This window comes from Chenopodium quinoa, unplaced genomic scaffold (assembly GCF_001683475.1).
Source record: "Chenopodium quinoa cultivar QQ74 unplaced genomic scaffold, ASM168347v1, whole genome shotgun sequence".
NCBI classification, from domain to species: domain Eukaryota; kingdom Viridiplantae; phylum Streptophyta; class Magnoliopsida; order Caryophyllales; family Amaranthaceae; genus Chenopodium; species Chenopodium quinoa.
Genome location: NW_018744537.1, coordinates 2,792,634 through 2,805,834, shown reverse-complemented (window position 1 = coordinate 2,805,834; position 13,201 = coordinate 2,792,634). Strand labels below are relative to the sequence as shown.

At 33.8% G+C, this 13,201-nt stretch overlaps 2 protein-coding genes across 11 annotated transcripts; both read left to right on the top strand.

The window, feature by feature from the left end:
* The first annotated feature begins 203 nt into the window (after window positions 1-203).
* On the top strand, window positions 204-6,940 carry LOC110698657. Of its 10 annotated transcripts, none has more exons than XM_021876139.1 (8): window positions 205-447; window positions 547-651; window positions 3,170-3,250; window positions 3,490-3,646; window positions 3,922-4,183; window positions 4,952-5,042; window positions 6,419-6,530; window positions 6,632-6,940. In XM_021876139.1, the coding sequence occupies exons 4-8, from the start codon at window positions 3,626-3,628 to the stop codon at window positions 6,683-6,685; spliced, it is 540 nt and encodes a 179-aa protein (XP_021731831.1). In that variant the 5' UTR covers window positions 205-447; window positions 547-651; window positions 3,170-3,250; window positions 3,490-3,625; the 3' UTR covers window positions 6,686-6,940. The 10 variants fall into 10 exon arrangements, with proteins under 10 accessions (XP_021731841.1, XP_021731839.1, XP_021731838.1 ...); XM_021876138.1 differs by having other exon boundaries at window positions 3,140-3,250; XM_021876143.1 differs by having other exon boundaries at window positions 209-447; window positions 3,140-3,250; window positions 6,464-6,530.
* Window positions 6,941-7,758: 818 nt separating this feature from the next.
* Window positions 7,759-9,366, top strand: LOC110698656 (26.5 kDa heat shock protein, mitochondrial-like). The gene is made up of 2 exons (XM_021876137.1): window positions 7,759-8,259; window positions 8,813-9,366. Exons 1-2 carry the CDS (start codon window positions 7,953-7,955, stop codon window positions 9,238-9,240), a joined length of 735 nt encoding a protein of 244 aa, XP_021731829.1. The 5' UTR covers window positions 7,759-7,952; the 3' UTR covers window positions 9,241-9,366.
* The last annotated feature ends 3,835 nt before the right edge of the window (window positions 9,367-13,201 follow it).

Sequence of the window (13,201 nt, the reverse complement as noted above, 5' to 3'; positions counted from 1 at the left end):
TACCTTATTTACTTTCTTTCTACAAATAAAAGCTGCAAAAACTTATTGCAATTTTTAAAAATAGAGTCAGAGTTAATATCTTATTGAACTTATTAGCCCATAAAACGCTATTAAAAATTACTACACTATCCCTGATCGTAAAATTATGCGATGAATTTACGATCAAGAAAAGTGACGGGCACCTAACATGAGGCCCCATCCATTCATCAAAGGCGGGCCCGTGATCACACCTTCTCTTCGTCCTCTGTCTCCCTTTTTTCTGGGTTCCTCTCTCTTTCTCTCTCTCTCTCCATACCATCTGCTACACAAGAACAGGAGCAGGGGAGCTAAGAAAAGGGCAAATCAAGCTTCTTCATTAAACCACCCCATTCATCTTCTTTGAAACAAACCAATACTTGATTCCAGGAAGCGCTTTTCCACTGATTTCATAGTCTTCCTTTACCTCAGGTCAATTTCTATCTCCTTGATCTCTTTTTTCTGCTAATTTTTTTTAGTTTTGTTGATTTTTGATTTGTTTTCTGAGATGGGGTTTTTGGGATTTTTCAGGGCTTTGTGATCTGGGCCTTCCTGGAATCAATCAATGTTGTCAGAAATATCTGGAATTATCTAGCAAAATCTTTGGTTTTGTGAATTTATTCTTGATTGAATGGGGTAAGTTCTTCTTTTATAAATCTGTTTATTGGGTTTTGATAGTAAAATTAGTTATATATATATATATATATTTTCTGATTAATTTTTTTATAATTTTTTTGCATGATTGATTGATAATTTATAATGCATTTATATACCTCTTTTTGTTCTGCAATTACTTGGTTTTGTTGAATGGAAAATCAAGGGGTTTTTGGGTTGTATTATTTTTGAGCTCCACATTATAGATGTGATTTATGAGTGTAAAAAAGTCACCTTTAGGGTTCTTATCATGTATTCTAATAAGGTAACCATACTATTTGATAGTAAAAATTAAAAATTGGCTCAATGTATATAGTGAGAAAGGAAGTTTTGGAACTATATTAGGAGTATGATTGGGAAAAGATACTGTTGGAAAGCTAAAAGTGTGTAAGATTATCATATGTTGATGGATTGTTTGCGATTGGTGGAGCTGTTATCTCCCAATTTTCTACTTTTATTTATTCGAGGGATTTGAAATTGTGACATTTTTATCAAGTACCTGTCTTGACTGAGGAAATAACAATTAAGGTTACTTTACTTATGCTCATAAGATGATTAATTGTTTGCGATCGGTGGAACTGTTATCTCCCAAAATTTGACTTTTAGTATTTATTTAGAGATTGAAATTGTGATATAATTAGCAAGTAATTGTCTTGACTGAGGAAATAACAATTTAGGTTACTTTACTTATGCTCATGGAAGTAAGTTAGATATCAACTGTCAAGCCTCTTGGATGTGGGGAGGAGGATAGTTATTTGTGAATAAAGGATTTTTTCTTGATCTTCAGCTTCCTTGATTTTTGAATTTAGATTTTCGTTTGATTGGGAAGATTTGGATGGAAGTAGAAGTAAAGGAAGACTTTGGTTACATTAATTGTTAGGAAAAGGTAAAAGAGGGAATTGAAGATATCCTTATGAAGCTCTCACTTTCTTTCCTTGTAGATTGGGAAATTGGATTGAAAGAATAACGGTAGCATTTGTCCTCTTTATATCCCACTACGTGTCTACGTCCATTACTATTAGCTAAGCATACAAAGGAATCCTTTTGGTTCTGACCAATGAGATACTTGACAAAAATGCTACCCGGCGACCTCTCTACTCTTCCTTCTATGTCTTCTTTTGGTTCATTTTACTTCCTTTTTGAATTTGTTTATCAACCATCCCTTATGATGAGAATGAGGTGTTTGATCGAAAGGGATGGAGGAAGATTTTTGTGGATGACTATATGGAATAATCACTTTTGGTTCATGTAGCCGACCCCACTTATGGGATTAAAGCTTTGATTGATTGATTATCAACCAAACAAACTCTAGCATTTTGGTTGACTATGTGGTCTATGCTTTATGGAGCTGGCTGCTTCTGCTGGACTTATCCTAGTATAAACTATAAAGTTATGAGAAGAAGGGAAACATAATGATTCATTGCCTGATTCTGAAGTTTAAATTGTAATTAGGCCTCTTGCACATTACTGGAGTAATCTCATCTTGGTTTGAAGTGCAAAGTTCAATAAGTATTAAAAGCTTCCCAATTTAGCTAAGTGGCCAATGTTTCGGCGTTAGTTTGCAATTATGTCAGTGGTTGACTTAAAAGAAATGTAGTTGGATTAACTGATTAAGAAGATTCTGGATGAAGGAGGTGGATAGTGAATGAGGTACCAAGGACCCAGGAAATTGCTGTTTTATTATTGGGTGAAATCTCATCTCTTTGATGATGTGCATGTTAATGATGGGGGACATTCTTTAGTTGGAGAGACAGCCCTGCGATAAGTTTGAGAGAATTGAGACACATGGAATCTGGTAAGAGATGGTTAAACCCAAGTATGCTTCCATGTGTAGAAGGTCTATATATAAAACTTATATATTTTTATGATAGCAAAATCAAAGTGTTTGATATTGATGTGCAAGATGTTGAGTATTTTTGTTTATATTGTAAGATTGGCTCTTGGTAACTTGATGCTTAAGAACATCTTTGTGAGGAAGTGGTGAATTAAATTCCCTCTTGAACTTCCTCATGCTATTAAGTAGTTTTGAGATACAATGGTTTGTTTGCCATCACTCTCTGCACATTTGTGTGACCCTTATCTGAGGATTGAGAGAAATCTCGGGAGAAGTATTCATTAGACATCACTCAGTTTTTTTGGCCTTTTGCTGAGTTTTGTGCTTAGCATAATAGAAACTATGAAAATCATTATATAGGTTGGGGGTAATGGGTTAAAGTAGTGTAATTATCGCCTTTTGGTGATACCTTGTGGATAATTTTTCGTGGAGCCAAGGATGCTTCTTAACCATGTAAAGTGTGATAGACACAATGTTTCATTGAACTTATCTAGAAGGTGAGAAGACTTTGTGCTCCATAGTTTTAAACTCACTATATTATTCATCTATTGTACCATTGTTTAATTTACTAACTTCTAGCTCATACAACTTAAAAGATTTACATGGATGATAAATTTTCTCAATTGTTTGATATAGATTAATCCATCTATAAGAGATCCGCTGCAGGCTGATTATAAAGGCAAAATTTTGAGAGCTAAAACAAGGAGAGAGAAGAGAAGGGGGAGAAGTGTAAGAGAATGGTGGAAGGTAGAGCCCTTTGTAGCTCATCTTTATAGGCTTGTATATAATGTTGTTAGAGATGAAATCTGTGGTTCAATTGGGTGGCAGGGTAACTACAGGTTTCTGGTAAACTATGGCAACTGGCATAACTACGTTTACTCATATCAGTCTTATTCAACTTAACCTACTTTGTAGGTAGCAAGTGAATTCCTGATGAGAAAGTATATGGGTTTGACATGGATGAGATTCTAATATATGCTATACAGGTGCTCGATCCATTCTTTGTTGCAGGGGATGATCCCAGTTAAGATGCCGACAAGCACTTTGCTGTTGACATATGCTGATTTGATAAGCCAATGGAAAACAACTGAGGGGTTTCATACATGTCGGCAAGAAAGTTGAATGTTAGAAATTTTTTTGTTGGTGGGTTTCTCTTTTTAGAGTTCTTAGGTTAGTCTACAAGCTGGAATGTCCTAATTGCTGATAGCATCAAGCCAGATTTCAGATTCCATTAACCTTTTGAATACTGGCTTGATATATATTTTATCCATCTGAAAGCTCCTCTTATAGTTTCTTAAAGGTTTATGTATGTTACATTGATACTCTTGATGACAATTGGCTTTTGGCTTTAATGTTTTCTGTGCCATTATGTTAGCCAAATGTGATTGATTTCTAAAAGCATATATGTTTTGTAACAGAGCAGTGGTTGCCTTGCATGTTTTATTAAGCCTGAGTCAATAGCATCTTTGGATGAGCGTCCAAAGAGCATTATAAATCGAGGTCAAGAGAGAAGAGCACCTAGTATTTCCAGGGATTATTGGACCACAAGTGTGGGTGACATAGACAACAGTGCAATGCAGTCACAAGGAAGTTTGTCTTCAATCAACGCATCCTTTCAAGCCCCTGATACACCTGCTGGTGTCAGCAGCTCCAATCCGCCTTCTGAATTTGTAAATCATGGCAAGTTCAAACTGCAGTAGACATTTAATCTATAAACTGAGTTTTATGTATAATATAATTATGCTATCGATTGGTCTGATGTAGATGAACTTCCTTTGTTCCCTTAATATTGCAATATGAGGGGGGTTTACGCTTCCCAATTTAAACCCTAAAATTATCTTTAATATATAACAGTAAAAATTACATTAAGTTTATATTGGCCCAAATCTAACAAGACCTCACTTGATTATATTTTTCTTACTCATAAATCACAATATGAGTTTAAAGAGTAGTTTTTGAATGGTGTCTAAAGTACAAACGTTGTAATATCAAAGGAGCGGAGGAAGTATATGTTTGGCTTCTATTCCATTAAATTTGTTTACATATGGATGAGACTTATGTTCAACCTTCTTTTGGATTTAGTTGTCACATTGCTGTTTTGATTCATACTATAATAGAGACTGTTAAATCTATCAAAGGGAGTAGGTTTTTATCTGCCTTCCTCTATACTTGCACGTATTGCTGTTTTCTCTGTTCTGTAAATTCATATGATCTGGTAATCTTTTTGCTCTACAGTTGTAGTATCAGATCTTGTGCTGCCATTTAACTGTCTCTGTTTAAACTAATTAATGCATTGCTAAGGAGGGTGGTGAATCAACTATATGAACTTCTATTTTCTGGTCATTTTGTTTGAAGCTTGTCAGATTGGCTTTTATCTTTTCTACATAACTGCATTTTGTCTGAATTCCTTTATATTCATTCTCATATTTTCTAATATGTTGTTGGCAGGTCTCCATCTCTGGAACCAGACCAGGCAACGCTGGGTAGATAATAAAAATCAAAGTAATAAAGGGCAGCAAGTTCGTGATCCAAAAATAAGGTTGGCTGACTATATTATTTTGAATCTGTTCAAATTACTAGCTGAGTAATTGTATGGTAATTTGTTCTGGTTTTCTTTGATTGTATCTGAGTAATTGAGTATGTTTCCCGTCCTAAGTTAGTGAAGGTTTGCCTATTCTACATTTGTTGAATTTTAAAGGGTAGTTTCACTACATAATCAAAGCTTTTGAAAAGTTTGATTTTGAAGCAGAGGGTCAATAGCTTGTGCTGGAAATATTGAAAGAAATCTTTGGGACCAGTTATGATAAAATGAGGGATTTTATTTGGTGATTGAAAATGTGGTTTATTGCTTGAAAGGTGTGGATCCTGTCAAACATGTTGTGTATGAATTTTTCTATAGATTATAAGGGGAAAGGAGGTCTGCAAAGAGAGGTGTGGCATAAGTTAGTAAGCAAAGAGATCAGCAGGTTTTCTATCCGGGTTGGTTAGTGTGTGGAACCTATCTTGTCAAAGTTAAAGCTTTTTAGGTCTTTTGTAAGATCTAGGGTGGAGTGTGACTATGACACTGGGATTTCTTTTTTAATGATGTTTGACTTGCTGTATTAATAACAATCGTGGTTTTATACAAACATATTCAAAGTGTTAATGATACACTGTGTTCGTTTAGTGAAGCTAGGACTATTACGGGAGCTCTATTGAACTCCTGGCTCACTGCTACCTGACTTTTGGCAGTACTTGGGTTACAGAGAATCGTTCCACTCTGATACCATCTGTTGTGAACGTTTTTTACTTGGTGTGCTCCTTGTATTTCCATGTCTTCATGTCCCCTTTATGTCATTCAAGTTTATCTCTACTCGATGTGTTGGAAGCTGGGCAAAACAAAAGATGTGTTCGTTGGTGGAGATTATGGTTGAACCATTGAAGGATAAACGGTCTGTCAAAGTGTAGAAGCTGGTTATTTTTTTATAAGAATATATAAATAATTTGAAGGTGTGATAGCTGTTTCTTATGAGCTTTGACTAATTGGCGGTGTTTGTTGAAGGAATGTGGTCGGGATGATTTAGGGAAAATCTCTGTTGCATCTGACTGTTCTCTACTTTAAATTGATTTTGTTCATATGATTGTGAATGATTCGTTAACTTGAAGAATGATTGCTTTTGTTGATGGCCTTCCCAGTTTGTTTGGCGATTTTATTGGGGGGTGGGGGTGGGGGTGGTTTGCTGCCTCTTGGTCCATACGTGCAGAGCAGCCATCTCCTTTCATTCGCTGCATGGTGCTGTCCTTAAGGATCTAAATCCGTACCAATAATGCTCCTCCATCTGTTATCATTGCTTATTTGCTTTTCTGTTACGGAGTACATCCTTTGAATTGTTTTTGATTTCCCCCCTTTTTTCCCCATTTCTTTGATCTTGTCAGCGACCATGATTTCAACGTACTTGATTCGTTCTGGCCTTCTTGCAGTTGGAACGCAACTTATGAGAGCTTACTTGGAAGTAACAAGCCGTTTGGTCAACCAGTACCTCTCGCAGTAAGCCATATTCTTCATGGATTTGCTTTTTAATGGCTAGGAAATTGATGAATGATAACAAATCCTTTTGGCTAACTTCAGCTCTGTCAACACTTTTCCAGGAAATGGTAGATTTTCTTGTAGATATCTGGGAGCAGGAAGGGATGTATGACTGACGTCTGGTGAAGCCGAGATCTGGGTAGGTAGTAGCATCAATTGAAAACCCACTTATTGTGAGCTAATTGCCTGAGATGAAAAGATAGAAATGCATTTGGGGGGATAAACTTCATTTGTACCATTGTCGCGACTTTTTCATAATGCTCATTTAGGTTTCCTCATGTGCTGTAACTGGGTTTTTTAACTAATGGAACTTGCTGCTGTTTATTCATCTGAATCATATTATGCCTGAATCTGCTGAATTGTTCTTCGAAGCGAAGTTTCTGGTTTTGTGAGAGACCAAAATCATTATGATATTTAATTACTCCCATCTCTTTCATAATACCCCAAGTCAACCAGTATGAATTATGAAATGAAAGTTGGAACATTTCAAACATGGAAGGTTACCTATAAAAACAATTTGATTTGAGATTACAGTGGCGTAGATGAGTTTTTTTTGTCTCGAAAAAGACCATAACCGAGATATATGGAATGTGACTATGGTGTTAAAAATAAGACAAGATTTCTCAAACGATCATGTCATATACCAATTGGTTGTTGGTGTAGTGGCGAATGGGGCTACTTTTGGTAGGGAGGATCGCATGTTTGATCCCTTGCAACGACAATTGGGAGGAGAGTGGAACCTAACCTATCAGAACCGAGCTTCGGATTCGGATTAAGCCAAAGGGTGAACCGGGTGGAACACCCAAAAGAAAAAAGAAAAAAAAGAAAAAGGATCATGTTGTATGGCAATGCAACTCTCTTACAACTCAGAAATTGTGCCATGTAGAATATGAAATCAAATAAATGCATTATAATGTGAAAATCTTTGATGGAAACATACAATAAACAAAACGATGTACTACTCCGTGATTTGTAATGACTCAAACAATTGAAACCACTCGAACCAAACGATTCGAAATGTGACATGAACCTGACCTTTTTATGAACGATGAGTGATGACAAATTGACCAGTAAAACAAACAAGCATGTATGATAAGTTGATAACGTTGATAAGTAGATAGGAATAGATTACAACAGTCTAGAGCACGAACACTCTCTAATTTAAATAAAAGTAGTTCGAGAAAAAACATGAAGGTTGTCTTTAGTTCTAGTTAAAGTGATTCTAAACGACGTGTCATAATATCCAGAAACTTTCCGACACTTCTTTGATTTCCCTTTATATTCTCACCTTCATTTAACAGTCTCAATCACCAAATCCAACCAACAAAAAAATAATTAAATTACCAACTGAAACGACATCGTTTTACTCTGTCTCTTGAAAAAATGGCAGTGGCAAGACTAGCTTTGAAGAATTTGCACCAAAAAACAGCTTCTAATATTCTTAATAATAATACTAATTTAATTGGGGAGAGATTGGGTGGTGTGCAAGTCCATGGTTGGAAGTATGGTCTTCTACAAAGGCTATCAACATCAGCTGGATCAGAGGGTAAAGAAGTTGTTGTTCAAAGTGATGAAGGCGGTCGCAACCGTAACCTTAGTAGCCGGTGGAGGTCCTTGTTGCCTAGGCCTTTTCGAAAGCCGGCTAGTCTTTGGAGGAGGAGGGATCGTGCTCGTGACACTCACCCTTTAGGTACTCTCTCTGTTCTAAATTAATTGTTTTTTTACGTCGTAGTTGTTAACCGCTCATGTTGTCTCTATTGTATATTTGAGTGTATATAACTGCGTGCTTTATAGTGACGTATTGTACACTTGTGTCATGTTACATGTTGATGCTAGATGTACATGATAACATATTAACACATATGGCTCAAAGCAATTACTACTTATGTATCTTCATTTAGGTGTACAATAGAATAGAATTTTTTTATTTATTTTTTATTATTATTATTTTTTTTTTCAAGGAGAAATCCCTTGTAAGTAAGGAGGAAATTAGGGATCCTACTTGCTTGGGGTGAGAATCGAACCCCTCTCACAGGGGTAGAAGGAGGACCGCCAACCATGGGCCAACCTTGATTCTCAATAGAATAGAATATTTGGGTGACTAAATTTGTTGTATACATACTTCTTGGAGTTGTTGCAAATCGGATAAGTTTTATTGCTAAAAATGTTACTAACCGAATGAATTATCTTCAATTAATACTAATTGAAACGCAAATTTAACTATTTCTCTAATTTCATTGCAGAAAATTTCACAAATCCTAGCCTAGGAAATGCGCTATTAGAAGCAGCAGAAAACATGAACAGGCTATTTGAAAATGTGATACCAACACAAATGATGATGACACCACCCACAAAACTCATGGGCAAGTTCAAAGAGACAGATGAAAGCTACAAGCTACGTTACGACATGCCGGGGTTAAGTAAGGATGATCTTAAGGTGACCATCGATGATGGCGTGCTAAAGATTCGAGGAGAGCGAAAGGTGGAGGAGGAAGATGAGTCTGATGATGAGTATTTCATGAGTTATGGGTACTACAACACTAGCCTTGTTTTGCCTGATGATGCTAAGCAAGATGATATCAAGGCTGAGTTAAAAGATGGTGTGCTCACTATTACTATACCTAAAACTGAGTCTCATAGCAAAGATGTTAAGGAGATTGAAGTGAACTAAGTTGGGACTTTTTAGTTTGTTTTTATTTGAATGAGTGATGTTTGATTGTGAATGATGAAATAATGTTTAGTGATGTTAAATTGTCTTAAGGTGGATGTTAAAATCTAATTCATTGTTCATTCTATCTTCTTAAGTGTTATTTTGGGCTGTGGATGTTACATTTTTCTTTTTCTACATGAATTTGTGCTTAAATACCATAATAACTGAATTTTACGAAGTGAGATTTGATTTCTAATATGAAAATAAACTCAAAATAAAGCAACCAATTCAATACGAAATTTACAAGGAAAAATGTTGACTCGCATACAAAGGGATACTTGTTTTTCAATTGATTAAACACTATAGGTCATCAAACACTAAATCTTCATTCATCTAAACTGAAACAATCTGAACTGAAATAAACTATAAAAAAAAGTCTAAAAGAGCATGTGTGTAAATAAAACTCCTAAATACACCCAGCTTTATGTGTCCCTTACCTAGTACACTGTTAAGACTTTCTTTTATCAAGAACTATTTTATTTACCTAATTATGAATCAAGTTAAGTGTATTATAGGCAAGAGGTGGTCCCGAGAAAAGGGGAAACCTGGCGTACTGTGTGCTTACTTGATCAACAGTCACTGATTTAGCAACATGCCAGATTCCATTTTCAGACCTCACTTTTTTACTATAATCTAACAGCTTTTCTACTCATGTACGGATCCAATTTTAGTTAGATCGTTAAAATTAATTTATTTACCAAAGGTTTGGAATTTGGATAAGAGTAACGTAGAATAATATTGCCATTTTAATGTGGAATATCTTAAATTATCAAAGGTATGAGTACTCTGTAGTAAATTACTTAAATATAACCATAAAATACATCTAATGTAATCGTCGTATATCTTACTCACTGCTCCGTATGATACATATCTAGTGCTATCGTTATGTATATACTCATACTCGTATGTACGTAACTTGAATGGTACGGAATTTACATAAATGAATGTTTATTACGTAGTAATTGATTGGTATGTATACATTGATGCATGCTATATATAATAATGCATACTCTGTAATTAAAAAAGAAAAAAATAAATAAATAGTGTGGATCTTCTCTTGTTGCAAAGGTACTGACCATCTTCCATGTTCTACGTCAGATTCAGTCAAATATCAATAAAATAACTATCAAAGTATCAATGTAGAAATCTTGAAAGGTGCATATGAGGAAAAAAAAAAACCCAATGAAATCCAATGGTCATTAACTCAATATATCACTTTTTTTTTAAAGTAAGGAATTTTTGTAACATCCTATGTTATTATTTAGAAAGAGTTTGAGTAATTGTTGTGTACGAGATTTTGATGCTAATTATTGAGTATCACCTCTCAATATTTTAACTAACACTTAATTATGAATTATTACAGAAAGAATCAATTCGAAATTTTGTTTTGAAGGGAATCACATGTCCTAAAAAAAGGGAGCAAATCTTTACATATATTGCATAATTCTATTTAGATCACTTCTAATTTGTTTTTATGTCGGGATCATATAACTTTTTAGGGTTTTTGAGTAACTTTCTATTGAAACTTCCAAAGACAAATTTCAATATAACATTTGCTTAACTTCATCACTAATCTCCATGTCTCATTGTGACTTTGTGAGGCAATTGCTATATATTAATTCATAAAGGTATTAACTTATGGATACAAAGTTTATGCTTTATCAACACTTTTTTCGTTCCTAATTATTTTCCTCATTATCAGTTTTTACTTTGTTAAGTAATTTTTAGTTGAGTGAAACTGATAAGAGACAAAAGTAGTGAGGACAATTGCAATAATTTCTGTGACAGTTGTTGTGACCCATATGTTTTTATAAAATACAAATTTATGACAATCTTATAAGGACAACCTTATAATAATTATAAAGAATAATAAGGGACAATAAAAATTACTCTTAATGTGTTTTCTTTTTATAAAATCTTGATTTTTAGTATGTACCTTATAACTATTCAACATTATTTTTAATCTATTAAAGGAAACCAAAAGATAAGCAAAAGGAGTGATGTGTGGGAATTATGTACTTATGTTAACCTATTTACAAGGTTGGGTAACATAAAATGGAATATATATACACTACAAAACATGAAGAAGAAATTAAAAGGGCCAAATATGTTCACAAGTCATTTCACATGCCCAAATATAATATACTAAGATGGGACTCTTCAATGGATCATGGATGTTGTTGTGATCTTGTTAAGATCCTGTAGATCGATTGACAAACCACTGACCAATTAAATGTTGTTGCTTTTTACAGTTTTACGTACATATTAATTGGTCTAAAAACTATGGATAAAACGTACGTACACCACCGTTTTTATAACATACATATATTTTCCTTTCTACTCGTATTTGATTCATGCATGCATATATCAATATCATGCACTTTTAATTTATCTGATACAGTATGCACATAACGTATTCAACAATAAAATTGCATATTTTTTATATACTTGTATGATATATTGATATACCATAAACATATTGATATTCAACGATAAACGCAGCAACGGATTGACTTGCCAACCAAGGAATAGAGCAGAACAACCGTATTGAGTTGATTCAAGTCCCCCACTTAGCACTAGGTCGTATTTTACATAATGATGTAGTTGGCGTGGCTATGCCACGTTTCATCCCCTTCATTATCTGTTTTATATTTTGTTTTTGGGGCTTAGCCCTGCATGAGCACAAACAAAAAAAAAAAATACCATATGTAAGTAATTTATTTAATTTTTCAATTTAATTAGCTTTAGAAAAAACAGAGGAGAAATTTTTTAAAAATAATATAAACTGTAGCATGTGATGTTTCAAGGTTTTATAACAATTTAAATTGGATCATAATAAAAATCGATGATATTTACTTCATTCAATGTGATGTAAAGATGAATAATGAACATATGATATTATACAGGGATTTGCTAGAATGAGAAAATGAGAAAGCTAATAATATCCTAACACATGTCATTGTCAAAATATGAGAAAGTTAAGAATAAAAAGAGGAGGAAATTTGAATTTTAAACCAAGATGATGTGTCAAGGGATTAGTGATTTTTTCATTTCTCATTCTAGCAATTCCCATATTATACATACTTATATTTAAAAAATTAATTAATTAATACATACTGATAAGATGAACATACATAATTATATATACACATACACATAATTAGGCTACAATTATTTGAACTTCTAAGATACTACTATATATATTTTTGATATATAATGTACAATAAATCAGAATAAGAACAATTACAAGACTATATATATAGTCAATACAACTGAAAAAAAAAAAAAAAAAGCATGCATAATTAACCAACTAACCTTATTTGCATAATGGAAAGAAAAACTCTTACATGGGCTAATGTATTATTCATGGTTGAAACAACTTATTTCCACATTTGCATTTCCATGCTAGAAGATAATAACTATCATGATTATTATCCCCATAATGATCATCGTATGATGTAAACGAGATTAAATCTTTCATCTGATGGCGAGGAGGGACAACAAGTGTGGCAACGCAAGGATTGCAATTCAAGCACTTGTTAACACAATTTGGAGGTCTAGAACCCAACACCGCTTTTTTGCTCATCATCTCTTTGCTAGACAAATTAATCTCTCTTTCATCTACCATTAAACAAAAAATAACAAACATAAAACATTTTTTGAGGGAAACAAACATAAAACATAGATATATACATATGAACATAAATATACTCTATTTTTGAACATTATTATATGAACATACATTTACCTGATTTGGAAGGTAAAATAATCAGAGAAATAATAATTGTAGCAGTAACAATTAATTTTATTCTATGTAGGGTTATTGTTGATGGAGCCATTATATTTGAGTGAGTACAGTCTTAAGGAATTGAAGTGAAGAAAAAGACGTTAAAAAGAGGAAAGAGAAAATAGGGATTTTTAT